Here is a 27,579-nt window from a genome sequence, read left to right on the forward strand (position 1 = left end):
GGTCACTACTAGCTGTGAGTGGCAATTTAAACTTAAATTGCTGGCCAGGCGCCGTGGCTCACACCTATAATCCCAGCACTTTGGTAGGTCGAGGTAGGCAGATTGTTTGAATCCAGGAGTTCGAGACCAGCCTGCACAACATGGCGAAATCCCATTGCTACAAAAAACAAAAAAAATACAAAAATTAGCTGGGTGATACCCTGTCCCTCCCCCATCCCACCTCCAGCTGCTCCAAATGTTAATAAATCCATCTCAAAAAATCAAAACAAAACAAAACAAACAAACAAAAAAGCTGGCTGGGGCGCGGTGGCTCACGCCTGTAATCCCAGCACTTTGGGAAGCTGAGGCGGGTGGATCACAAGGTCAGGAGTTCAAGACCAGCCTGGCCAAGATAAACCCCGTCTCTAGTAAAAATACAAAAAAATTAGCTGGGCATGGTGGCAGGTGCCTGTAATCCCAGCTACTTGGGAGGCTGAGGCAGAGAATTCCTTGAACCGGGGAGGCAGAGGTTGCAGTGAGCTGAGATCGCACCACTGTACTCCAGCCTGGGTGACAGAGCAAGACTCTGTCTCAAAAAATAAATAAATAAGTAAATAAATAATAAAAAAAAAAAGACCACCCTGGACAACATAGTGAGACCTTTTCTCTACAAAAAAATATGTAAAAATTAGGTGGCATGTACCTGTCCTACCTACTCAGGAGGCTGAGGCAGGAGGATCAGATGAATCCAGGAGTTTGAGGTTGCAGTGACTTTGATCTTGCCACTGCGCTCCAGTCTGGGTGACACAGCCAGACCCTGTCTCTAAAAGTAAATAATAAAATTTAACATGTTCATGGCACCACTGCACTCCAGCCTGGGCGACAGAGTAAGATTCTGTCTCAAAAAAAAAAAAAAAAATTAAAATGTTCAGTAGGTACTTAATGAATCGATAAGGTATTGAATCTGAGACTGGTAGTGATTGTAATATCCATTACACCTGCTGCTAACCTACTACGTGAATACATTAAGGATCTTGACCCAAAAAAAGGGATTAAGTTTGAATCGTCACCCTCTTAAATAAAAAACTGCCAGGTATATAGTTAACATTATCTATTACAGTAACATCTAATTCAATGTAATCATGCTCAAGCAATCGTTTTGTGAATGTATGGATTGATGAATAATTAGATCCCAGGTTACATCATGTGGCAGCTATGGAAGTCAAACTTTACCTTTTTTTTTTTTTTGAGATGGAGTCTTGCTCTGTTGCCCAGGCTGGAGTGCAGTGGCATGATCTCGTTTCACTGTAACCTCCACCTCCCGGTTTCAAGTGATTCTCCTGCCTCAGACTCCCGAGTAACTGGGATTACAGGTTCGTACCACCATGCCTGGCTAAATTTTGTATTTTTAGTAGAGATGAGGTTTCACAGTGTTGGCCAGGCTGATCTTGAACTCCTGACCTCCAATGATCTGCCTGCCTCAGCCTCCCAAAGTGCTGGGATTACAGGCATGAGCCACTGTGCCTGGCCTTCAAACTTACATTTTTAACTAAGAATGTTTAGACTATTTGATGATTATAAATATAGCCCATTATTTCCTTTTTTTTCAAATAAGGTATTATTTACATACATTCTATATATATTCTATCTCCCTTCAATTTTGAAATACTCAAGCATATGGTTTCTATTGATACTTATCAAGCTACTTTATTTATTTATGTATTTGAGGCAATCTTACTCTGTCACCCAGGCCGGAATGCAGTGGTGGGATCTCAGCTCACTGCATCTTTCACCTCCTGGGCTCAAGTAATTTCCCTGCCTCAGCCTCCCAAGTAGCTGGGACTACAGACATGCATCACCACACCTGGCCAATTTTTGTATTTTATAGAGACGGGGTTTTGCCATGTTGCCCAGGCTGGTCTGGAACTCCTAAACTCAAGTGATCCACCCACCTCAGCCCCCAGAGTGCTGAGATTCCAGGCATGAACCACTGCACCCTGCCTCAGACTACTTTAAAATAACATTATTAAAAACAATAAAAGTATAATTTTGAAGAATTAATTTAACTGCAGTATTTCTACCTTTATAGTTCAAGGACTATAATGAAATAAGAATGAAGTGAAGCATGTTTAAGTATCTAGTTTATCAATAGTCTGTTTTTATGTTGCTCTATATTTTCTACTTTCTTAAGTAATATCAATATATTGTCCAATAGGGTCACTACTAGCTGTGAGTGGCAATTTAAACTTAAATTGCTGGCCAGTCGCCGTGGCTCACACCTATAATCCCAGCACTTTGGTAGGTCGAGGTAGGCAGATTGTTTGAATCCAGGAGTTCGAGACCAGCCTGCACAACATGGCGAAATCCCATCGCTACAAAAAACAAACAAACAAAAAAATACAAAAATTAGCTGGGTGATACTCTGTCCCTCCCCTGTCTCACCCCCAGCTGCTCCAAATATAAATAAATAAACTTAAAACATTTTTTTAAAGTTTAATTTTTTTTTTTTCTTTTTGAGACGGAGTTTTGCTCTTGTTGCCCAGGCTGGAGTACAATGGCGCAATCTCGGCTCACCGCAACCTCCACCTCCCTTGTTCAAGCGATTCTCCTCCCTCAGCCTCCCAAGTAGCTGGGATTACAGGCATGCGCCACCACGCCTGGCTTATTTTGTGTTTTTGTTAGAGACGAGGTTTCTGCATGTTGGTCAGGCTGGTCTCGAACTCCCGACCTCAAGTGATCCGCCCGCCTTGGCCTCCCAAAGTGCTGGGATTACAGGCGTGAGCCACTGCGCCCAGCCTAAAGTTTAAAATTTTATCCCTCAGGCAGACAAGCTACATTTCAAGTGCTCAGTAGCCATATGTGGTTAGTGGCCACTATATTGGACAGCACAAAGAACATTTTTATCTTCATAGAAAATTCTGTTTGGTCTTATAGATTATTACTTACACAATTACTTATCCTTTATTTTGCTACATTGTCATTACAGTTTTTGTTTGTAATTTGATAATGCAGTTTCATATGTCCTAGAAATACTAACTTTTGCTTTCTTGAAATCTTATTTTCCCCCAATTTTTTTATCAACTATATGTTTAAATCAACATTTTTTTCCTTTGTTGTTCCATTAAGATAGTCAACATCTGACAATTTTTACCTTAAAACTTTTAAGTTCTGTGATCAATACAGTCAAAGTAATGCCTCTAGGTATTATTCATTTTTAAGACAACACAGTCTATGACAGTGTCTCTCCATGTGCCTTTTTTACCATGTACAGTGAAAAACTACTTATTAAATGGTGATTTTCCCCCCTTTATCTTATTAAGTAAATTATATGGTCTTTTTTTTTTATGGAAGCCTCCATAGTTAGAGATGTAAAACAGCAATTTCTTGGTTCTATAGCATGACATAGTTCAGAGCTGAGATTAGAGAAACCCCGTAGAGTTGTTAATACTTGAGGGCATCCCCAACTAGAAAAGTATGTGAATTTAGGCATGGGAGGAAGGAAGGATCTGCTTTAAATTTAGTGTAGGGTCACTGAGTCTTAATGATAGATTAAACAAGGGAGGTAGAATAATGAATAGGGGTATACTGTGTGTAGCACTAATACCAGAAGTCCATGGTTTGTGGCGGTTTTTTAATGTCCTTTCCCATATGGTTTTGAATAGAGCAGGTTATGGCAGGGATGAGCTAAGGAATAGCTTTGTTAATGGATAAATAGGAGTAATTTTTTAACAGGAGACTTCAGGCAGTTTATTCAGAATGCCTCCTTATTTAATGAATCATGTGGTTAAATTTTTTTTCCTGATCTTAATAATACATTAAGTGGGATTGCTAAGGTATTCCTGGTATTTTCTTTCTAAAATAGCTATATCTACATTTCAGAGCCAGCCCTAACAGTGAATCCTTGGGTTGGGTTTTACTTTCTTAATTAAAGGCCAGTCGTATGGAGCTTTTGAGCATTGGCAGCATCAGTCCTTAGGGTTTGGTGTGCAGTAGTAGACTTTCTTTCATAGTGTCAATTCATTTGATACGATTTAATTAAATTGTCATTTGTAGCCAGTTTCCAACTCTACTGTATTCACCTAAACTTAACTAGGTGTGTAATTTTGGTGACTTTACTCTTATAACTTTGCTCATGGCCAAGGCAGCTACTTTTCTTAAGATAGGCTTTCTGCCCTCCTCCTGCCTACAAATCTCTGAGAGTAATGCTGAAAGCTGATCTTGCAAAGTAGCAAGTTAGACTCAGATAACCTGACCAGACACACTTTTAAGTATCTCTCAGGGCTGTTCTTTGGAGGAGCTTACTTAATATTTCCTAAAGGAGAGGTTAAGTAGGTTGTCTTTGGTGCGTTAGTTATGCAGAGAGAAGAGAAATGTAACTCTCCTGACTCCAGGGCCCCAAATGCAAACACTGGCCTAGTTGTTCCCAAACTTTCTTCTTGATGTGGATGACTTGAATGGTTTATTTTCACTTGATGAGCCACACCCCCCGGCCACTTTAGTATTCATGGCAGACCCCAACACTAAGTCCCTTTGTTGTCTTTGTTTTTTGCATTTTTTTGTTAACTAGAAAAGATAAAATTATGAGAGACCTGATTATAGACTGAGGTTCTGTTGCTGACGGTTCCCACCACTTTTTTCACATCTCAGAGAAAGGCAAAGGCCTGGATGGGCAACAGAAAACAGCAAAGCAAACATAAACATCACATCACGTCTGAGCATCAGCGTGGTGCTACCAGAGTGGGAAGGGATATAGTCATTATCAAAATATAAAGATGGTTCTTTGCCAAAAGCATTAACATTGTCAGCATTTTAAAAAGTTTGAAGCTTGCTGTAGAAGCAATGGTCTTTTCTTCAAGGAAAAAAAATCTTTTTTCTTGAAGAAAAGGAAAATGGATTAAGAATTTTAAAAATCCGCATTATTGTTCTGACCTAGACATTAACTAAGTGAATGACATTTAGGCAAGTAGCTTAATTTGTCTGTGTTTGCGCATGTGTGCACTTGTGTTTTTTAAATCACATGAAATAAAAAGGAAGTGCAATTCTATAAAAAACAAGTGGGCAGAGTAGATTAATGGCACTGTTTTACATTGTCTTCCTTATAGACGCAGTTTTAGTTTAGAACTTACAAAGGTTACAAATAAGACACAGCTGTTTCTGATAAGAGTTTCACTTGTCCAGATCAAAAGCATAGAAGAGGAGTTGGCAAGAGTGCCCAACTGTGGAGAGAGAGAAAACTAGAATAACAGGATAGGGCATAATTGATTTACTGTCCATTGGCCAAGTAGAAGTAGCAGGCCCATAGTGTGAATATCTTCATATTCTTTTATTCCAGCTAAAATCCTTACTAATGTAAGGGGTGAAGGAGACTCAGAAGGCATTGGCCAAAAGTGTATAAGAGGAAGAGCCTTGGTAACTCTCATGATAAAGTTTAACTATTTTTATATGCTCTTCTCCTTTTTCCTTGATTTATTTTCCTTGGAAATTTTTTATCTTGCCATCTTTCCCAGATGTGTGTGACACCAGGAACTCTGCCCCCTTTCTGTGAAGCATTCAATTGTTGAAACAATAACAAGTTGCTATTTGTTCTGGCAGTTGTTCTTCCTCTACAGCACTTAAAAGTACAAAGTGGACAGACTGTAACTGCATTATCCATTGCAGCACAGCAGCTGTGGAAAGGCTCATTTGCTCTCATAAGAGGGGCTTTGCCCATAGTTGATCACATGTTACTAGTTTTTGTTGTTGTTGTTGTTGTTTTGAGATGGAGTCTCACTCTGTCACCCAGACTGTAGTGCAGTGTGGTGTGGCCTCGTCTCACTGCAACCTCTGCCTCCTGGGTTCAAGCGATTCTCCTGCCTCAGCCTCCCGAGTAGCTGGGATTACAGATGTGTGCCACCATGCCTGGCTAAGTTTTGTATTTTTAGTAGAGATGGAGCTTCACCATGTTGGCCAGGCTGGTCTCAAACTTCTGACCTCAGGTGATCCGCCCGCCTCAGCCTCCCAAAGTGTTGGGATTACAGGCGTGAGCCACTGCACACCACCCACTTGTTACTACTTAATGACCACTGTTTAGAATTAAGTGCAAATGGTTTCATAGAAGATTCATACACGTTACATTTATAAAAGTGTCCGGTAGCTGGGCACAGTGGCTTACAACCTGTAATCCCAGCACTTTGAGGGGGCTGAGGTGGGAGGATTGCTTGAGTCCAGGGGTTTGAGAAGAGCCTGGGCAAAATAATGATACCTCCTCTCTACAAAAAGTTTAAAAATTACCCAGGTGTGGTGGTATGCATCTGTAGTGACTCAGAAGGCTGAGTTGGGAGGATCTTATCAGCCCAGGAGATCCAGGCTGCAGTGAGCTATGATGGCCCTACTTCACTCCAACTGGGTGACAGAGTAAGACACTGTCTCAACACAAAAAAAGTGTCCAGCCGGGCGCGGTTGCTCATGCCTGTAATCCCAGCAGTTTGGGAGGCCAAGGCGGGCAGATCACCTGGTCTTTTTTTTTTTTTTTTTTTTTTTTTTGATCTGGGCTCACTGCAACCTCTGCCTCCCAGGTTCAAGCAATTCTTGTGTCTCACCTCCTGAGTAGCTGGGATTACAGGATGCACCACCACGCCTAGCTAATTTTTGTATTTTTAGTGGAGACAGGGTTTCACCATGTTGGCCAGACTGGTGTTGAACTTCTGACCTCAAGGGATCCGCCCACCTTGACCTCCCAAAATATTGGGATTACAGGTGTGATCCTCTGCACCTGGCCTGATCTTTTTTCTGTGCATACATATGGTATGCATACATATGTACCTATACTTATACAGACATAACTTAAACAGAGATGCATATTATTTTGTAACCTGGTTTTTAAAAAGATCACGTAACAACTTTTTATATAACCAAATATTCTTCCATATTAGGGGTCAGCAAATTTTTTTCTGGGAAGAGACAGATAATTCCTATTTTGGGCTTTTTAGGCCATGCAGTCTCTGTTACATCTACTCAACTCTGCTATCTTGGTAGTGCAAAAACAGCCAGAGAAAATATGTAAACAAATAGATGTGGCTGTGTTCCAGTGTAACTTTATGGACAGAAACAGACAGTAGACTGGATTTGACCTCTGGGCTCTGCTTTGCTGATGCTGGTTCATCACTTTAATAACCGCACACTATTTTATTTATTTAACTGTTACATTATTGGATATTAGATTATGCCAATTTTGTGTTTTGATATGATTTTGTGTGATGATAAACAAGGCTGCAATGAATATCCTTGTAGCGAAATATTTGGTTACAGGTATGATTATGTCTTTAAGATTAACTAGTATATTGCTTCTGACATTGTATCAGATTGACTACTAAAATTCAGATTTAAAAATCAAAACATTTCAGGTCCACAGTATTTCTTGATTCATGTGTCCAATCTTTAAAGTGTTATATAAAATTGAATTTCACAAAATGGTGTTAGGTTAAAGTAAAATTCCTAAAAATGTTTCTATAATTGTTCCAGTTATTTCTAAAATTGACTTTGGGCTTAATTGGTGTTTTCCTTCCTGGAAAGAATTATAAATTGATTAATTTACTTGATTTTTAAATGAGATTTTAAGAGCTTTTATTGAGTGATTGTAATTTTATTTATTGCAGGCTGTAAGAAACATTTTTTTCATATTATTTACTAAGCCATTAAATAATTGGAAAAGTATTGTTCCCTCACTGTTTCCATAAAGTGTACAGAGGAAATATTGCCCTTCGTGACAAGGTCTTGTCTGACTGTTAGGAAACTAACCTATTTCTTTTGGGCCTTGTTTCAGCTAGCCTACGATAGGAAAACATAACCTGTTTGTTTGTTTGTTTGTTTATTTGAGACGGAGTCTCGCTCTGTCGCCCAGTCTGGAGTGCAGTAGCGCGATCTCGACTCTCTGCAAGCTCCGCCTCCTGGGTTCACGCTATTCTCCCACCTCAGCCTCCTGAGTAGCTGGGACTACAGGCGCCCGCCACCATGCCTGGCTAATTTTGTTTTTGTATTTTTAGTAGAGACAGGTTTTCACTGTGTTAGCCAGGATGGTCTCGATCTGCTGACCTCGTGATCCACCCACCTTGGCCTCCCAGCGTGCTGGGATTACAGGCATGAGCCACCGCCCCCAGCCTTCTGTTTAGTTGTTTTATATGGCTCAAACATAGTTCTCTAGTGGTTAGGGACATTTCTTCAGTTTATCTGACATATATAGATATCTTCCAAGTTTATTTAGTCATTTATTGTGAGTTTGCAGGTTTACTGCAAGTTCCAAATATGTATTATGACCAGGAAGCAGTCACACTTAAGCTTGAGACAGAAAAACTAAAGATTGGCCATGCGCAGTGGCTCATGCCTGTAATCCCAGCACTTTGGGAAGCTGAGGTGGGCGGATCACGAGGTCAAGAGATGGAGACCATCCTGGCCAACATGGTGAAACCTCGTCTCTACTAAAAACACAAAAATTAGCTGGGCATGGTGGCACATGCCTGTAATCCCAGCTTCTCGGGAGGCTGAGGCAGGAGAATTGCTTGAACCCCGGAGGCAGAAGTTGCAGTGAGCCAAGACCGCGTCACTACACTCCAGCCTGGTGACAGAGCAAGACTCTGTCTAAAAAAAAAAAAAAAAAAAAAAAAGATTAACAGATTTTCAATTAGCAGAAATTTAGATTAAACTGAGAATGCAATGAAGTCTGTAGTAAAGAGGTAGTATCTTCTCTCATTAATGTCTTAGGCTAATAAAATCACATCATCCAAATGAAATTGCAACATTTTTAGAATTTCTGTAACAAATGATTATTAATTATATTTATTCTCAAAAGTGACTGGCCACCTTAGGCAGAGTTCAAAGAATTTTGCTATCAGTAAACTTGAGAGGCATGGCTCTCTGGAAGAGCCTATATATTATTTGCACATTCTAAAGCGGTGCTTCTGGCCGGGCGCGGTGGCTCACGCCAGTAATCCTAGCACTTTGGGAGGCCAGGGTGGGTGGATCACGAGGTCAGGAGTTCGAGACCAGCCTGGCCAATACGGTGAAACCCTGTCTCTACTAAAAAAATACAAAAATTAGCCGGGTGTGGTGGCATGCGCCTGTGGTCCCAGGTAGTTGGGAGGCTGAGGCAGAAGAATCGCTTGAACCTGGGAGGCGGAGGTTGCAGTGAGCTGAGATTGTGCCATTGCACTCCAGGCTGGACTCTGTCTCAAAAAAAAAAAAAAATTGAAATTAAAATTTAAAAAAAAGCAATGCTTCTTAAAATTTATCTTGGTAAGAGTTATCTAAAGAGCTTGTTAAAACAGAGATTGCTGGGCACTCAGAGTGTTCTATACACTAGGTCTGTGGTGGGGCCCATGAATTTGCATTTCTAATAGTTTCCAGGTGATACTAATACCTGGTCCAGCCACCCTCTTTAAGAACCACTGTTGTAGAAAAATAATTAACCTTTTTTTTCAGTTATAATTATAATCCCTGCAACTTCACAGTTTCTATAAACTTTTGCTTTTCAGAAAGCTTCTAAAATTTAGCTTCTTTTTAATTTGTGAAATATGTTTAGCTTTTCTCATCTATACACATTTTCTTAGCACTTTAGGAATTGTCTTTTATCGTAAAATCCAGGTTTGACCTTTTACTAAAGATACAAATTCATGGCTGGCTGGTGGCTCACGCCTGTAATCCCAGCACTTTGGGAGGCCAAGGTGGGCGGATCACGAGGTCAGGAGATGGAGACCATCCTGTGAATGGTGAAACCCCATCTCTACTAAAAATACAAAAAATTAGCCGGGCGCGCTAGTGGGTGCCTGCAGTCCCAGCTACTCGGGAGGCTGAGGCAGGAGAATGACGTGAACCCGGGAGGCGGCGCTTGCAGCAGTGAGCCAAGATCCCGCCGCTGCACTCCAGCCTGGGCGCGACAGAGCGAGACTCCGTCTCAAAAAAAAAAAAAAAAAAAGATACAAATTCATTTTAATAAATGTGTGATTATTAGTTGTTACTTTAAATAATATCTAACTTTGCAATTGTCAAATTGCTTTCACCCACATCAGACTTTTAGTATAGGAAATTATGAACATAACCATGTTACCCATGGAAGTGTTAAATCTTATGCTGGGTAGTGTTTCAGGATGGCCAAAATCCGTCTCCAACTTAATATATTTAAATTAGTTTACATATTTGATTAACTTTACTATCATCATCCTAGTAATCTCTTAGAAAGGCAATTGTCAAATTTCTTTATAGCCAAGTAAGAGTTGAAATAAGTTTTTAAAGTATGGTACAAAGCAAAACTAAGTTACAGTTATTAGAATGAAGAATTCATTTAGAGGCAAAAGATTTTTTAAAACTGCAGAATCCAGTCAGTTCAAAGCCTGATTGAAAGCAACTTCAATTTTATAGATTTCTTGAAACAGATCTTCATTGTTTTCTGGAAAGATAGTATTTGAGAAAAAGAAATGTCTCCAGTTACTGTTTTTATGAGGAGAGAATAGCTTGGTCTTTTTAATGGTTAATGAGAAGAAGTAATAGTTAAACACTTAGAGCATTGATTTCTGATTTGAATTCTCCAACACAGGCCAGCCCTGGGGGAAGGGGGAAGAAAAAAAAAGCTTGCTAATTAACATTTGATTACTGATGCCACCTTCTCATTCCCCTTGCACCATCCGGTTTCAAGCGTTTTTTGTTCAGAAAGGATTTTAAGGAGGGTTTTAACTTGCATATTAGTAAAACAAATCCATGTGCAACTGCAACGTGTATACAATACTTTTAAAAACAAGAGGAAAAGAAGGCCTTAGGTATGAAGTATGTGTTCAGAACGCATTCTGAATCACTTCTGATTCAGAAGTGACTGCTTTCTTAACTATAAGCCTTTCAGAGTGCCAGTGATTGCTAGGATACTGGAATTAAGCCTAGTTTGTATGCCTTATTTTGATTTAAACACACACACACAAATACTTATTTGCTCAATGCAGTTATTTAACAAACTCTTAACCAGAACATCTGATAATGTGATGCACTGGGAGCTTAAGTTTGATATATTTAAAATTCGGTCTAAGCTCAGGTTTTCATATGACCAGAGTCCTTTTTCTTCTAAGAATGATAAAAGAATGAGATGGATGGCTGTAGTTTCAGGGTACTTTTTTGTAAGGGCTGTACTATGATGTGCGATAGTATCTTAATTCAGAAAATCTAGAAACTAAAGCACTGATTACTGAACATTTTGTTTTTGTATTTTGCCATAACAAAATGTTTGATATGTGAAGAATCGTGGGCCACATTTCAAAAAATTTTAAATGTTGAGATAAATTAATAAAACTTGAAAACTATATCACAGTAGCGTTCTGGCAAAATCATATAACCACTTTGATGACATTAGATTGATAGAATAGTTTTCTGGGAAACCAGCGTGACAGGCTTTATTTTTAAATGAGATCTCATAAGGGGAAAATATTAATTGTGTTTTTAAAAAAGTATAATAAAAGTAAATGCCAAATCTCATGCAAAAAAAAGTACTAAAATGCTTATTATCTTTATTTCTCATGTGAAATTATTTGCCATTTTTCTTTTTGATGTCTGTTATTTTTTTTCTATTGTTTCTCCATTTTGTAGCATTAATAGTTTTAAATTTTCTCTCATTACTTCCTTGTCTTGTATATGTTTAGCACCTCTTTTCCTGTACCTAGGATTAACTCCAGTATTTTCACGAAATAGTAACATTTTGGAGCTTTGAAAATCAGAAACGATCATGTTTTATTCTCTTCTAAGGTGGAGTACATGAGGTCTCAGAATGGCTCCACCAATTTTCCCACAGTAACAGTTGAGCAGAACTAGGATTAGAAATCTAGTTCTCTGGCTGGGTAAGGTAGCTCGCCTGTAATTCCAGCACTTTGGGAGGCTAAGGTGGGCAGATCACAAGGTCAGGAGCTCGAGACTAGCCTGGCCAACATGGTGAAACCCCGTCTCTACTAAAAATACAAAAATTAGCCAGGTGTGGTGGCACACTCCTGTAATCCCAGCTACTCAGGAGGCTGAGGCAGGAGAATCGCTTGAATCCAGGAGGTGAAGGTTGCAGTAAGCCGAGAACCTACTGCACTCTGGCCTGGGCGACAGAGCAAGACTGTCTTGGAAAAAAAAAAAAAGAAAGAAATCTAGTTCTCTGCCTCGAGGTATGCCGCAACACCTTAAACTTTGTGACTTTTTATTAGTTTGCTTTCACGAGAATAATACCTGAATGACATTTAAAATTCCCTAAAAGTTTTTCAATAGTTTGATCGATATTTAGCTCACAAGGAATGGTTTTATTATAACTGAGAATGTTATCTACTGAATTTTATATTTTTCAATATAAAAATAGTTTAGAACAACTCATTTGAGGCTAATCTGAGCTTCATGGTTTAGCCTTTAGCAGAGCAACTTTTCCTAAGAATTACTTTCCTAAGAAATTCTGATGAAATTTAACTAAAAAATAAAACTGTTTGAAAATTTAAATGAATCAAAAGAAAAGTTTGTGGGAGATGAATATGTTATGAAGGTACTTTTATAATTTTATATTGAGTAGGTTATAATGAAATGATCTTTCCCCCAGTGCTGTGTTTAGCGTTGAAATTCCCACAGACATTGAGGAAGTATGAAGTTTGAAGTAGAGATTATTACTTAGTTTTTCACATTAATTATAGTATATAAACAGGTGTTTATTAGCAATGACAAATAAGGAAACAAATCAGTACCATATTAATTCTATACTATTAAAAATTAACCTGATTTATATATTTTCTCAGTTGCAAACGATTGTCTTATGTGAAACGATATGGAAGAAATTAAACTATACCTTTAGAAAATCTTGAATGCAAATTAGAAAATCTGTTGTCAATCTAGAACTCTAGATCCAAATACAGTATAGTTTGTAATGTAAGTTTAATGTTCAGCTGGTAATCAAAGCATTTATTAAATTCCTTCTGAACTAATTATTAATTATTAATTAATTCTGAACTAATTTATTAAATTCCTTCTGAACAAATGGAAACATTTGCATGTAAAACAAGAATTGAAAAGATTATGAAGGTTCAGCGTGATCTTGAGCCAATGCTGATCAAAAAAAATGTGTAAGACAAAAAGGCCCTTAGGAAATGTTACCCTGTGAAGTGCCACTTGTCCTTAACTGGAATTTAACACACTCTAAAGATGAAACTCTGTCAGAAGCAGCACAATATTGGCAGCTGGGCATGCCAGCCACTGCACCCCAGCCTGTGCGTGTGTTCTTTTTACTTCTCTAAAGTGCTCTCAAGTCCCAAATCAATCAGTGTCCTTCCCCCTCTCTCACTTCCCTCTCTTCTTTCTTTCCCTATCATCTATTTCTCCCTATCTCTTTACCCTCCATCTTCCTCTCTTCTCTTTCCTCCTTTTCCCATTTCCCCTTCTTCTCCCTTTCCCTTCCCCCTCCCTCTTTCTTCCTCATATTTCTTCATCTTCCCTCCTTCTCTGAAAGAACTGTGTCCTTCATCTGATCCATGATGACTTTAAATTCATCTGTATCATTTTATACAAAGCTGTATTTTATCATTGAGGTTTCCTAGAATACTAACTTTTTTCAGAATCGTTTTTATGTTTTGTGTACATTTTGGATTTTTTTCTTCCCTGCAGGATTATGATTTCAATTTTTTATTAAATATAACCATCAATAAAGAAAATGGAATTGTAATCTATTAGTAAAATCCCCACTCTTTTGATGCTTTTGCTATCTTATCACTTGTGCTTCGTCCATATACTGGTAACATCTACATATGGTAACAGCATTGGTATGCATGGAATTATTTTTGAAAAACACTAAATTGTTGTTTAGTGATTGTGGTTCAACATAAGATTCTTTTAGTTTAAACTCAGAATACTCTGTGAATTTAGCCTTTGCATTGGAACAATCAAACATTAGCCTAATATGCTTTACATGGGATTCTCTCAGCCAAGTTCTGTCTGCATTAGCCAGTTTATTCTATGACAGGTTGCTTAACAGATGTCATTCTGGGGAGAACAATGAAGCCAAATACTTGTGCAATGGCTAACATTACTCTAACTTTGATCACTTTTGTTCAGCACATCAGTCTGGCGTTGTGCTTTATACCAACATAACACTATAGCCAGGACATGCTTTTCAGGCTTAGAATAGCAAAGGAATGTTATTCAATTCAGTGCAGTTACAGATGAGTTAATGAAAGAAGAAAATACTGTTTATTTCATAATACTTTATTGTTGTATTTTGGAATTAAGGTGGAATTCAAAGAATCCCACTCCAAAGTTATTTGTTTGTATACTTATAGTATTTGTGTGTACTTTACAATGCTAGGGTAGCTTTGTGGCCTTTCCAAAAGGATGTAAATATTTGTCCTGCTTTTTTTCAAAAATAGCTGATAAGGTTGGTTATATCTAGATAACATAATGAAAAATAATTTCAAGAAATTATTTTAAAGTAATAATTTCTTAATTATTTTAAGAAATAGTTTTAAGAAATTATTTTGTCTTGAAGCCTAAAGACTCCTCATACTCCCTCTTCTATCCTTCATCTTTTATTAACGTAACACTCTTGGTTTGTGGAACACCTTTCTCGTTAAGAACACTAATGTTTAAAAATGACAAAATAATAACAGCTAGTGAAAGTGGTTAGAGGTTAACCCAATTGCATTTGGTTAAATTGTTGGGTTGATAATGACTGATAAAAATTTCCAAATGATGTGACTGACTATAAACAAAATATTGCATGGTAGACTAGCCATTTGCTAAGAACCTCTAAAGAAAACCTGTTTGTTTGAATTGAGTACAGATCAAGCCATTCCCCAAGCTCCTCAGATCTCATTTACTAAGTCGTTTTTCCACAGGTGTGAATTAGAGATAAAAATAGAGTGAGTTCTGTGTTTTTGTTTTATTTTTTGTTTCTCCTTTCCGTAGTGAACTTGTATCTCTATTTCACTGGAATGGTAACTTAGATGTGATTATGTATTAGAAAGGGTAATGTGAAAACAAAATGCTATAATTGGACAACATAATACTTTAGGCTTCTGCATTTTTAAAACATAAATGCATGATGCTTGTTGAAGTATGAATAACCCTATTGAAGTTTTTGGGTTTTGTTTTGTTTTTTGAGACAGGGTCTCACTGTGTCACCCAGAGTACAGTGGCACAGTCGTGGCTCATTGCTGCCTCGATCTGCTGGGCTCAACTGATCTTCCCAGCTTGGCCTCCCAAAGGGTTGGGGTTATAGGCATGAGACACCATGCCTGGCCTCAAGTCTTAACATAGAACATATGATGGGGAGCATTTCAATCCTAACTTCATTTGATACAGTAGGATAATAATGCCATAATTAACTTGAAGAATTAATTAAAATGCATAATCTCTCCATTATTATGATTCATTATTTGTGAATAAAAACTAAAATAGAAAAAAAAAAAACCCTGAAGAGAGACATACTGCTTTTTTCTTTTTTTTGAGACAGGGTCTCACTCTGTCTGCCAGGTGGGAGTGCAGTGGCATGATTATGGCTCACTGTATCCTCAACTTCCTGGACTCAAGCAATCCTCCCACCTCAGCTTCCTGTGTAGTGGGGACTACAGGCATGAGCCACCATGCCTAGCTAATTTTGCTATTTTTTGGTACAAATGTGGTCTCACTATGTTGCCCAGGCTCATCTTGAACTCCTGAGCTCAAGTGATCCTCGTACCTTGACCTCCTAAAATTCTGGGATTACAGATGTGAACCACCACGCCCAGTAACACTTATTTTATTTTATTTTATTTTATTTTTATTATTTTCTTTTGAGACAGAGTCTCGCACTGTTGCCCAGGCTGGAGTGCAGTGGCACGATCTCAGCTCACTGTAGCCTCTGCCTCCTGGGTTTAAGCCATTCTCCTGCCTCAGCTTCCCGAGTAGCTGGGATTACAAGCACACACCACCATACCTGGCTAATTTTTGTATTTTTCATAGAGACAAGGTTTCGCCATGTTGGCCAGGCTGGTCTTGAACTCCTGACCTCAAGTGATCTGCCCACCTCGGCCTCCCAAAGTGCTAGGATTACAGGCGTGAGCCACCATGCCTAGCCAACACTTCTTAATTACTGGCTGACGTAGAGTTTAACCTTCCAACACTTTATTCTGATAAGTTTACCTCCTTTCCTTTCAAAGTAAAAGGTATAATGTTGCATGTTGGGAAAAATAGTTTCTCATCTTTAATGCATTTTTTGTATTTAATTTTCAGGAAGGGCCTATAGCTCTGATATTAGTAAATATTACATGAAATAGTTTTTAATTTGGATTGATTTCAAAAAAATAACATGTGCTACTTTTTTTTTTTTTTTTTTTGGTCGGTGGTAGGGAGATGGAGTCTCACTCTGTTGCCCAGGCTGGAGTGCAGTGGCATGATCTCAGCTCACCGCCACCTCCGCTTCCCGGATGCAAACGATTCTCCTGCCTTAGCCTCCCAAGTAGCTGGGATTATAGGCACCGCCACCACGCCTGGCTAATTTTTTGTATTTTTAGTAAAGATGGGGTTTCACTATGTTGGCCAGACTGGTCTCGAACTCCTGACCTCAGGTGATCTACCTGCCTTGGCCTCCCAAAGTCCTGGGATTACAGGTGTGAGCCACCGTCCCCGGCCCTGTGCTACTTTAATAATAAGTTTCTGTATCTTTGAAACTTACATAAAAAATATGAAGACAATTTTAGGTTTTTCCTCCCCTGCCCCCCTTGCCCTTCAATAAAACCCCACTACCCTTCACTATTCCACATAGAAACTTGAAATATATGTTTTTGGTTTTGAATCATTGTGCATTTTAACGATTAAATAAATTATAAAAATGTATAATCGTACTTTGCCCTTAGTGAACTGGGTGCCTGAAGTTTCTTGACTGAAAAGAAATGAAGTCAGCCAGGAGTTGAAAACAAGAGAGGGAGGATATTTCTTAACTCTTATTTCATCTAGTCTTCATTGAGAATCTGCTTTTAAATTTGATTTTGTTCTTTTTTACAAAATTTTTTGACTTGGGTTTTTATAGTTTCAAATTCTTGTTTTGAATCTAGAAGAAAACAAGAAATACACTGTATGTCTCATAAATTGATTGGAAACTGTAAGTCATGTGAAAATTCTATTTTAATTGTCCTGTTTCTTTCTTTTCATAGGTAAAGAGAAATGTGTATGACCTTACAAGTATCCCCGTTCGCCACCAATTATGGGAGGGCTGGCCAACTTCTGCTACAGACGACTCAGTAAGTGACAGTCAAATTTTCAGTTTTATATCCTCCTTTCTCTTTTGCCACTTTCAGTCTAATTGGCTTTGATAATAAGCACAATTAAATGCTTTGAGTCTTCCATTGAAAGAATTATCTAGCCAGGCATGGTGGCTCACGCCTGTAATCCCAGCACTTTGGGAGGCTGAGGCGTGTGGATCACCTGAGGTCAGGAGTTTGAGACCAACCTGGCCAACATGGTGAAACCCCATCTCTACTGAAAACACAAAAATTAGCTGGGCATGGTGGCGGCCGCCTCTAATCCCACTACTCAGGAGGTTGAGATAAGAGAATCACTTGAACCTGGGAGGTGAAGGTTGCAGTGAGCCGAGATTGCGCCATTGCACTCCAGCCTGGGCGACAAAAGCGAAACTCCATCTCAAAAAAAAAAAAAAAGAAATAATTATCTAAAACCAAGCAATGTGAAAGTAAGAGAAGTTGTAATAATTTGAGTTCACTTTTAGAACAGATATCACAAGCCAAGCAGGTCAACATTCTGTTGGTAATGTTACAGTATCAATGCAAAAATTTGATGCTGCTGGATTTGACTTTGACTTAGTTTTTTTCTTGATGAGAAGAATATATTCAGATACTACTAATGAAATGTTCAAGGCAAAAACATTTTCTTTCCTAAATTACAGATATTTCAAAATCAAGCTAATCATTATATTTAATTTTAAAACTACCTTTTTCATACTAGACTGATACTTAAAAGTTAATTTTTATAGTTAATAACACTTTAATCTCAAACATACCCATAAATTTTGCTACCATAAGAAGCTGGAAGAAAATGTCTGTCATTTTTACCCTTATTATATATTTTATAATGATTTCCTTGTTGTAAATGTTTGAAGCCTTTCCTATCTCTGTCATTTCCACTCATTGCTGTTTTCTATGAGAGTAAATTTCATTATATAAGGAGGCCATCTGAAATTCAGTTTTGGCCACTTTTCCCCATAAACTTACTTATTCTAACCAGATACCTAAGTTTTTCTAAAAAGTAAAAGCAAAAATGAGAATGTTTCTGGAAATCTCAAGTTACATCTAATTTTTAAAATAAATATGGCTAAAAAGAAATTGGGACTTTGTAAACATCTTGTAATGATCAATACTGAAATAATGATTATGCCTAGGAATTGAATTATCTTTTAACATTTTCTAGTAAATATTATGTTTCTGCCTGGATAATAACTACAGTTCACTCCTCTTCCAGCATCACCACTATATATTTTAATATAAAAGAATTCTTTGTGGAAGACAGAAAAGTTTTAAGACAATTTATGTAGATGCTACTTGAATCTAATTACAATGTAAACAGTATGCCTTTGGAACATGCTTTGTGGATTATGAAATTTTAAAAATCAGAAACTTTAATAATCAGAAAATAGCAAAACCTTTATTTTTGGTCAGGCACGGTGGCTCACACCTGTAATCCCAGCACTTTGGGAGGCCGACGCTGGTGGATTACCTGAGGTCAGGAGTTTGTTTATTTATTTATTTTTGACTTGGAATCTTGCTCTATCGCCCAGTCTGGAGTACAATGACACAATCTTGGCTCATTGCAACCTCCACCTCCTGGGTTCAAGCGATTGATTCTCCTGCCTCAGCCTCCCAAGTAGCTGGGATTATAGGCGCCTGCCACCACACCCGGGTAATTTTTGTATGTTTAATAAGGACGAAGTTTCACCAAGTAGGCCAGGCTGGTCTTGAACTCCTGACCTAAGGTGACCAGCCTGCCTCGGCCTCCCAAAGTGCTGAGATTACAGGCATGAGCCACCGTGCCTGGCCGAGGTCAGGAGTTTGAAACCAGCCTGGCCAACATGGTGAAACCCTGTCTCTACCAAAAATACAAAATTAGCCGGGCATGGTGGCTTATGACTTTAATCCCAGCTACTTGGGGGGCTAAAGCAGGAGGATCACTTGAACCTGGGAGGGGGAGGTTGCAGTGAGCCAAGATTGTGCCATTGCACTCCACTGGGCAATAAGAGCAAAACTCCATCTGAAAAACAAAAACAAAAGCCCCTTTATTTTTAATAAACACTTCCAGAAAAAAAAATCTTTAGGTTTAGGTGCTTAAATTTGTTTCTGAAAAACTGATTTTAGCATTGATGTTATAGTATATAATTAGAATTATTGGCTGGTCATCTATGGCTAAGGATAGGGATGTGTTTGTGGTTTTCTTGTGGTTTTTTTTTTGTTGTTTTTCTTGCTTGAGTGAGAAATTTGATAGAAAATGTGCTACCTTTATTTTTACAAAAATAAAAGAATAATGTTCATACATGATGGTCTACTGTTTACCTGAGGAGGCATGAAGAAAACAGAAATGTTCTTAGTATTGTCTAAGAACTTGTTACAAGAAATAGTAATATTAATAGAAGAAAATAATTAAGACCTGAGCATATCATTAAATTCTCTGAGCTTTAATTTTGTCACTAATTTGCAGAACTATTATGAAGATAAGTGATAATATAAATACAGTACCTGGCTCATAGTAGACACTCAGTAAATGAGTCGACATTATAATTAAGATAACTGCAAAAAAAGTTATTATAATTACAGATTACAATTACAGGCAAGAATTGGCTGGTTTAAAGAAATGAAGGGATGTCTGAGACTTGCTTCAGAATAACCTATGTGTGGCAGAGTGAGTGAGGATAGAGCTAATTTAGATTAGGCATCTATCAATCATTGTTGAATCTGGGTGATATGTATATTGGGTTTATTATACTGTTCTCTCAACTTTTGTATATGTTTGAAAATTTTCATAATAAAAAGTTTAAAGCAAAAATAATTGTCTTGTTTAAGAGCAGGGACATAAGATAATAGAGAAACTCTGGAAATGTGGGGCTTCACAGGGTTGGAAAAGCCAAACTGCTTTTGCACCCCACCCTTGTAGAAACCAGACTGAAATTGGCTTATCAGGTACAAGTTCCAAGAATGATAGGCAAAGTCGATGAAATATGATCAATTCTTCTGCCTGTAAAATAGTGCCTTATACATTTTAGGTGCTAATTCATTGAATTGAGTTGGCATGGTCTTTTATGAGACCCATGTTTTAATGGTTTTTATAACATTTAATTTTTTGCCAAAGAGTTGTCATGCAGTCTAATTACTATAGGAAAATATGGAAAGCAGCTAAAACTGTTTGTTTCCAAGACTGTAATACTACTTGGTGCTCTTAAGTCACAGCAAACACAAGAGGGAATCCCTATTAAGAGGCTTGATTCTTTTAGTCTCATTATTGCCATTTGCACCTTGTCCCAGAACCTGTGAAGTGGTGCCTGCCCACACCTCCCCAGAGCAAATGTTGCCGCATTGGCAGGGTGTTGCCTTGAGCTTGCATGATTTGATACAACAAAGATGTTTAGGGCCAGGCTGCTTTTAACTGATGCCACAGCAGATTCACTAGCTCCAGTGCTTGAATTTAGCCAAAAATGGCTTATAACTAGTATTCTGAGGAGATCCTGGCCAAATAATATGTCATAAAACCTTTTTCATTAGGAGTATAAAAACTCATAAAACTGGTACTTGTAGTCTATATTTGTTGCAGGCGGTGGTGTTTTTATACTTACTGAAATCATTCAAGTGGAGGCATCTGCTACAAAACAAAATAGTCCTCACAGCTTAGGGCATGAATTGGGTACAGCTGAGAAATGTCAGCTGTGTAAACAGCCTGAAATGTGTTACCAACAAAAATATAATTAATTTCTTTCCAAGACAGTGTGCCATAACTTAATACTTAGAATGGTTTAACTTTCAGAGAAAGCACCTGAACATTTGCTTCCTAGTGCCAGAGTAGAGGATTGGTTATAAAGGTCATTAAAAGTGAGGTCATTTTGTACTTTTATTGCTCAGTTGAAGAAATTTGTGTGGCTTTAAATATACAGTAGCCTTAGATATCATTGGATTCTGTGAATTTATGAAAATACCATAGATCAAGAAATTAATGGATTTGGGGTGATGAAAATGTTCTAAAAATTAGATTGTGGTAAAGGTTGCACATCTCTAAAGTTTTAAAAAATAATTGAACATTTAAAATGAGTGAATTTTATGGCATATAAATTATGCCTCAGTGAAGCTATTTTTTTAAAAAAGAAGTTAATTAACTAGATTAAAATACTTTTTCACTTACATTTTTATCCTGCATTAGAAATACTTTGCAGTAACACAAGAGATGGTTTGTTCAGTATACTTCTCATTAACCTTTGACTCACCCAACAGGGCAAAGAAATAGACCTCTTGTAATCAATTCTTTTATAATCTTGAGTCTCTTATGAACCTAATAGACTTCAGTCTTGGGCATTTTCAGGCTACTCAGTGAAGTCAACACTCATTTACAACATTGTTGCCCATCTCCCTTCAGAGTTAACGTATTTTCTTTGCTTGTGGTTGTACCCGAATAGGGTGTGGGATACTGTATGAATTGTCAGTAACTCCGTTCCTTTTGTACTCTTTGATCAGGGAAATAGGTATCTAAAGCTTTACCAGTAGGAAAATGTTTTCATGCTGTGACAGTTCAGCTGTGAGAACAAGGAGTTACAAGTAGGCAAAATCTCATTTTACACTTTAACAAGGAAGCTCTTGGTTTCTAGATAGGAGAAATAATTTTAACACTGTGAATTATGTTTAGACACCTTATTACAATGCAGACAATATGAATACATGTAGTTCTTTTTAAATTCCTGGGTTTAATAATGCTTATACAAAGAAAACTCTTTCAGTTTTTTGTTTGTTTGTTTTTATTTTTATTTATATATTTTTTTGAGACAGAGACTTGCTCTGTCACCCAGGGTGGAGTGCGGTGGTGAGATCTCAGCTGACTGCAACCTCTGCCTCCCAGGTTCAAGTGATTCTTATGCCTCAGCATCCCAAGTAGCTGGGATTACAGGCGTATACCACCATGCCCAGCTCATTTTTGTATTTTTAGTAGAGACAGGGTTTCGCTGTGTTGGCCAGGGTGGTCTTGAACTTTTGGCCTCGAACTCTTGGCCTCAAGTGATCCTCACCTTGGCCTCCCAAAGTGCTGGGATTACAAGCCTAAGCCACTGTGCCTGGCCAACTCTTTCAGTTTTATTACCTTTTTTTTTTTTTTTTTTTTTTTTTTTGAGACAGAGTTTCGCTCTTGTTGCACAGGCTGGAGTGCAATGGTGTGATCCCGGCTCACCGCAGCCTCTGCTTTCCGGATTCAAACGATTCTCCTGCCTCAGCCTCCCGAGTAGCTGGGATTACAGGCATGCACCACCACGCCTGGCTAATTTTGTATTTTTAGTAGACATGGGGTTTCTCCATGTTAGTCAGGCTGGTCTCGAACTCCCGACCTCAGGTGATCCGCCCACCTCGGCCTCCCGGAGTGCTGGGATTACAGGCACGAGCCACCGTGCCCAGCTTAATACTTTATTATTGTGCTTTCTCTCTCTCTCTCTCTCTCTCTTTCTCTTTGATGGAGTCTTACTCTGTCACCCCCAGGCTAGAATGCAATGGCATGGTCTTGGCTCACTGCAACCTCCACCTCCTAGGTTCAAGCAATTGTCCCTCCTCAGCCTCCCGAGTAGCTAGGACTACAGGCGCGTGCCATCATACCCAGCTAATTTTTTTTTTTTTTTTTTTGTAGTTTTAGTAGAGACACGGTTTCATAAGTTGGCCAGGCTGGTCTTGAACTCCTGACCTTGTGATCCACCTGCCTCGGCCTGCCAAAGTGCTGGGATTACAGGCATGAGGCACTGTGCCCAGACTTTTCTTTCGTGATTACTAATGCTCTTCTGTATTTCTGTCATTGGCCACAAAATATTCACTCAGAATTGAGAAACTAGGAATTTTAGAATCAAAGCTCTTTGGGCATGTGTTAGGATTCAGAAAGCTACTTATTAAATATTTTCACATTGAGAATGTGAGATAACTTACAAGTAAAACCATTACACGTGGCTTTTATATAAAATAAAAAGAGCCAGGCACAATGGCTCACACCTGTAATCCAGCACTTTGGGAGGCCAAGATGGGTGGATCACCTGAGGTCAGGAGTTCAAGACCATCCTGACCAACATGGAGAAACCTCATCTCTACTGAAAATACAAAATTAGCCAGGTGTGTGGCGCATGCCTGTAATCCCAGCTACTTGTGAGGCTGAGGCAAGAGAATTGCTTGAACCCGGAAGGCGGAGGTTGCAGTGAGAGATTGCGCCATTGCACTCCAGCCTGGGCAACAAGAGCAAAACTCTGTCTAAAAAAAAAAAAAAAATTAAAATGAATAAATACATAAAATAAAAACTGCACACAGCCCTCTCCCCACCCCACTCTTAAATAGAAATGAATCTGAAGGCTGGGCACCTGTAATCCCAGCACTTTGGGAGGCCAAGGCGGACGGATCACGAGGTCAGGAGTTCGAGACCAGCCTGGCCAACGTGTTGAAACCTGTCTCTACTAAAGTTACAAACAATTAGGGCCAGGCCCCCTAACTTTTGAGATGGAGTTTCGCTCTTGTTACCCAGGCTGGAGTGCAATGGCACGATCTCGGCTCACCGCAACCTCCGCCTCCTGGGTTCAAGTGATTCTCCTGCCTCAGCTTCCCGAGTAGCTGGGATTACAGGCATGCGCCACCACACCCAGCTGATTTTATATTTTTAGTAGAGCTGGGGCTTCTCCATGTTGGTCAGGCTGGTCTTGAACTCCCTACCTCAGGTGATCCGCCTACCTCAGCTTCCCAAAGTGCTGGGATTGCAGGCATGAGCCACCGCGCCCAGCCAAAGTTAATACTTCTATTTAGAAGTACAACATGAATCACATTCAGCCTTGCTTACTTATTTTCAGTGGCTCGTTTATGTACAGATTTTTTATGCTGGCATTCAGAACCCTTCATTCTTTAGTCTGAAACTTCCCTTCCAGGTTTGTTTTCCCATACAGGCTCTGAGTAAATACTTGATAAATATTTGTTGAATGAATGATTGAATATTACACCATATGTGTCTCAGCTTTAGCTAAATACTTATCTTACTATTTTTCGAATATACTTGGTACTCTCCCACTCTGTCATTTAATCATACTCTTCCTTCCACCTAGAATACCTACAACAATTATCTCCTTCCTTGAAAACCTTTTTGTTTTTTTGTTTTGCTTTGTTTTGAGACGGAGTTTCACTCTTGTCACCCAGGCTGGAGTGCAATGGCGCGATCTCGGCTCACTGCAACCTCTGTCTCCTGGGTTCGAGCAATTCTTCTGCCTCAGCCTCCTCATAGCTGGGATTACAGGCGTGTGCCACCATGCCTAGCTAATTTTTGTATTATTAGTAGAGACGGGGTTTCGCTATGTCGGCCAGGCTGGTCTCTAACTCCTGACCTCAGGTTATCCACCTGCCTCGGCCTCCCAAAGTGCCAGGATTGGAGGCGTGAGCCACCGCGCCCAGCCAAGACCTTTCTTTAAGAAATCCTGCCTATGCCCTTCTTCCCGTGCTGCCTTCTCCAACCCTCTTAGAAATTCATTTATAGTTCTCTTCTTCTACTTAAGTTTTTTTCACTTTTTTCTTATTTTGTTATTTGTTTCCTTCATTTCTCCCTTCCTTCCTCCTCTCTGGCTTCATCTGGGTCACCACAAGCAACTTAATGTCTATGGATCTCAGTCTCCGTAACTGTCGAACAATAACTCGTAGAGTTATTGTGAAGATGAAAGAGTCAGTAGTTACAAGAATACTTACTGCTAGGTTTATTTTGAAGACTGAAGTAGTATGTACTAGAAAGAATGCCTTAACATGGTTGACTTTTGGCTATTACTGTGTTTTATTTGTTGTTTTAATCTATCTATTCATCCACTTGACATTTGTGGAACAACTCTGTTAAAAGAAAACTTCAGACAAATTAAATTTAACAGAGTTTAATTGAACAAGAAAAAAAAATGATTCGCAAATTGGCAGCCCCCAGAATCATAGCAGATTCAGAGAGACTCCAGGAATGCCTCGTGGTTAGAACAAATTTATAGACAAGAAAAGGAAAGTGACATACAGAAAGAAGTGAGGTACAGAAGCAGCTGTATTGGTTACAGGTTGGCATTTGCCTTATTTGGAAACAGTTTGAACATTTAGCAGTGTATCAGTGGTTGAAGAATGGCTGCTGAGATTGGCCAAGACTTAACTATTATTATAGGCATATGCTCATAAGTTAGGTTTTCAGTCTTGTCTACCTATTAAGTTAGGTTAAACTTCCTCCACCAGGACTCAAATGTAGAAGTCCGGAGCCCCAGGCTGGGCATGGTGGCTCATGCCTGTACTCCCAGCGGTTTGGGAGGCTGAGGCAGGTGGATTGCTTGAGACCAGGAGTTTGAGACCAGCCTGGCCAACATGGTGAAACCCTGTCTCTACTAAAAATACAAAAAAAATTAGCTGGGCGTGGTGGCTCACACATATGATCCCAGATACTCAGGAGGCTGAGACACAAGAATTGCTTGAACCTAGGAGGCGGAGGTTGCAGTGAGCCAAGAGCATGCCACTGCACTCCAGCCTGGGTGACAGAGCGAGACTATGTCTCAAAAGAAAGAAGAAGAAATAGAGTCCTTCTGAGATCATATTTAGTTCGCTTTAACAACTCTTACAGGCCAGTAACTGTGCTGGCCCTTAAAGTTGCAATGATAAGATCTTGCTTCTCCGAGATTGATGAGTTTAGTGGGAGACATATATAAACAATGACAACTGAAGTATATAAATGCAATGGGATCATAGAAGAGGGAACAACCAATGGGATCATAGAAGAGGGAACAACTGTTTTGCTAACAGTTAGTGGTAGTGAAAAAATGACTTCTCAGAGAAAGGGACATTTGATTATGTTTTAATTTGTATACTTGTATTCCTCCTTTTGTAAATTATAAGCATTGGAAGTAAGAAATGTCTTCACATTTATATCAAAGAGTGTTTTAGGCATTTATTTAAATTGCATTCATTTATTTAAATTGTTCAGTGCTCCACAAAGTTGACATCTATGGCAATAAACAACTAAAGGATCGATTTGTATGAGTATAGTAATTGGATAAACATTTTGAGAATCATTTATTTCTAATAAAAATTAAATTATCAAAACTAAGCATTTTATAGCAGCAAGTAGAATAACAGATTTAGGAGTGTGCAGAGCTACATTGTGAGCCAATTTTTACCAATGTGTGTGTGTGTATATATGTATGGGTGGGAGGCAGAGGAAATGGAGGTGGGGGAGAATGCAATTGAGCAGACCAGTCCAAGTTTGTTGAATCCTAACATTACTATTATTTAGATGTTACTTAATGTTTGAGCTTCAGTTTCTTTGTCTACAAAATGGAGATGATATTAACACACTTGAAAACCTATTGTGAAGATTACATGGGTTAACATATTATTAGGTGGGACCATATGAAGTTGCCATTTTTTAGGGACAAAAATGGTTGCAGATTAGAAGTTTCATACAATTATATCTAATATGTAAAGCACATAATATAATGCAGGGGTTGACAGTTATGACTGTGAGCCCAAATCTCACTCAGCATCTGTTTTTGTCAATAATATTTTCTTGGGACACATTCACACCGATTTATTTTTTTTCTTCCTTTTTTTTTTCTTTTTTTAGACGGAGTCTCACTCTGTCCCCCAGGCTGGACTGCAGTGGCCCGATCTCAGCTCACCGCAACCTCCGCCTCCTGGGTTCAAGAGATTCTCCTTCCTCAGCCTCCCGAGTAGAGTAGCTGGGACTACAGGCAGGTGCCACCACACCTGGCTAATTTTTGTATTTTTAGTAGAGACGGGGTTTCACCATGTTGGCCAGGCTGGTCTCAAACTCCTGACCTCAGGTTCTCCCCGCCTTCGGCCTCCCCAAATGCTGGGATTATAGGCATGAGCCATAGCGCCTGGCCACATTGATTTCTTAATGTACTGTGCCACAGCTGCTGTCACACTATAAGCAGGGATATATAGTTGCAAACAAAGACCATGTGGCCCACAAAACCTGAAATATCTACTGTCTGGCCCTTTACGGAGAAAGTTTGCCAACCCCTGGTGTAATGTCTGGCATTTAGTAGGCATTCAACAAACATTAACTCTCTTTCCCTTGAGTAAGCACCTTCTTTATATTGCATACACATGCAGAATCAGAAGCATTCTTTGAATAGCTTCAGGGTCATCTTATGCTATTTAAATTACTTTGTTAGCCTGTCCTAGGGCAGACAGATTCAGGCAATCTTTGGACATTTTCACTGACTTTTTCTTTATTTGGGAAGGTCATGGATAATGTTGCTTCTGATGGTGGTGAGACTCAGTAGCTTCAGAGGGTTCATTGCCCTTGTCAACATATAGAGTCTTTTGCAAATAACACAGGCAAAGACTAAACAGATGGAAAGAA

At 38.9% G+C, this 27,579-nt stretch overlaps 1 protein-coding gene across 3 annotated transcripts in view; it reads left to right on the forward strand.

Moving 5' to 3' along the window:
* Positions 1-27,579, forward strand: part of FAF1 (Fas associated factor 1) — a 523,666-nt gene that overhangs the window by 292,403 nt on the left and 203,684 nt on the right. For all 3 annotated transcript variants that reach the window (XM_034964946.3, XM_034964954.3, XM_055093088.2), the window contains exon 8: positions 17,130-17,216. In XM_034964946.3, the coding sequence (XP_034820837.1) occupies positions 17,130-17,216 (87 nt within the window). The remainder of the gene's footprint in view (positions 1-17,129; positions 17,217-27,579) is intronic.

This window comes from Pan paniscus, chromosome 1 (genome assembly GCF_029289425.2).
Source record: "Pan paniscus chromosome 1, NHGRI_mPanPan1-v2.0_pri, whole genome shotgun sequence".
NCBI lineage: Eukaryota > Metazoa > Chordata > Mammalia > Primates > Hominidae > Pan > Pan paniscus.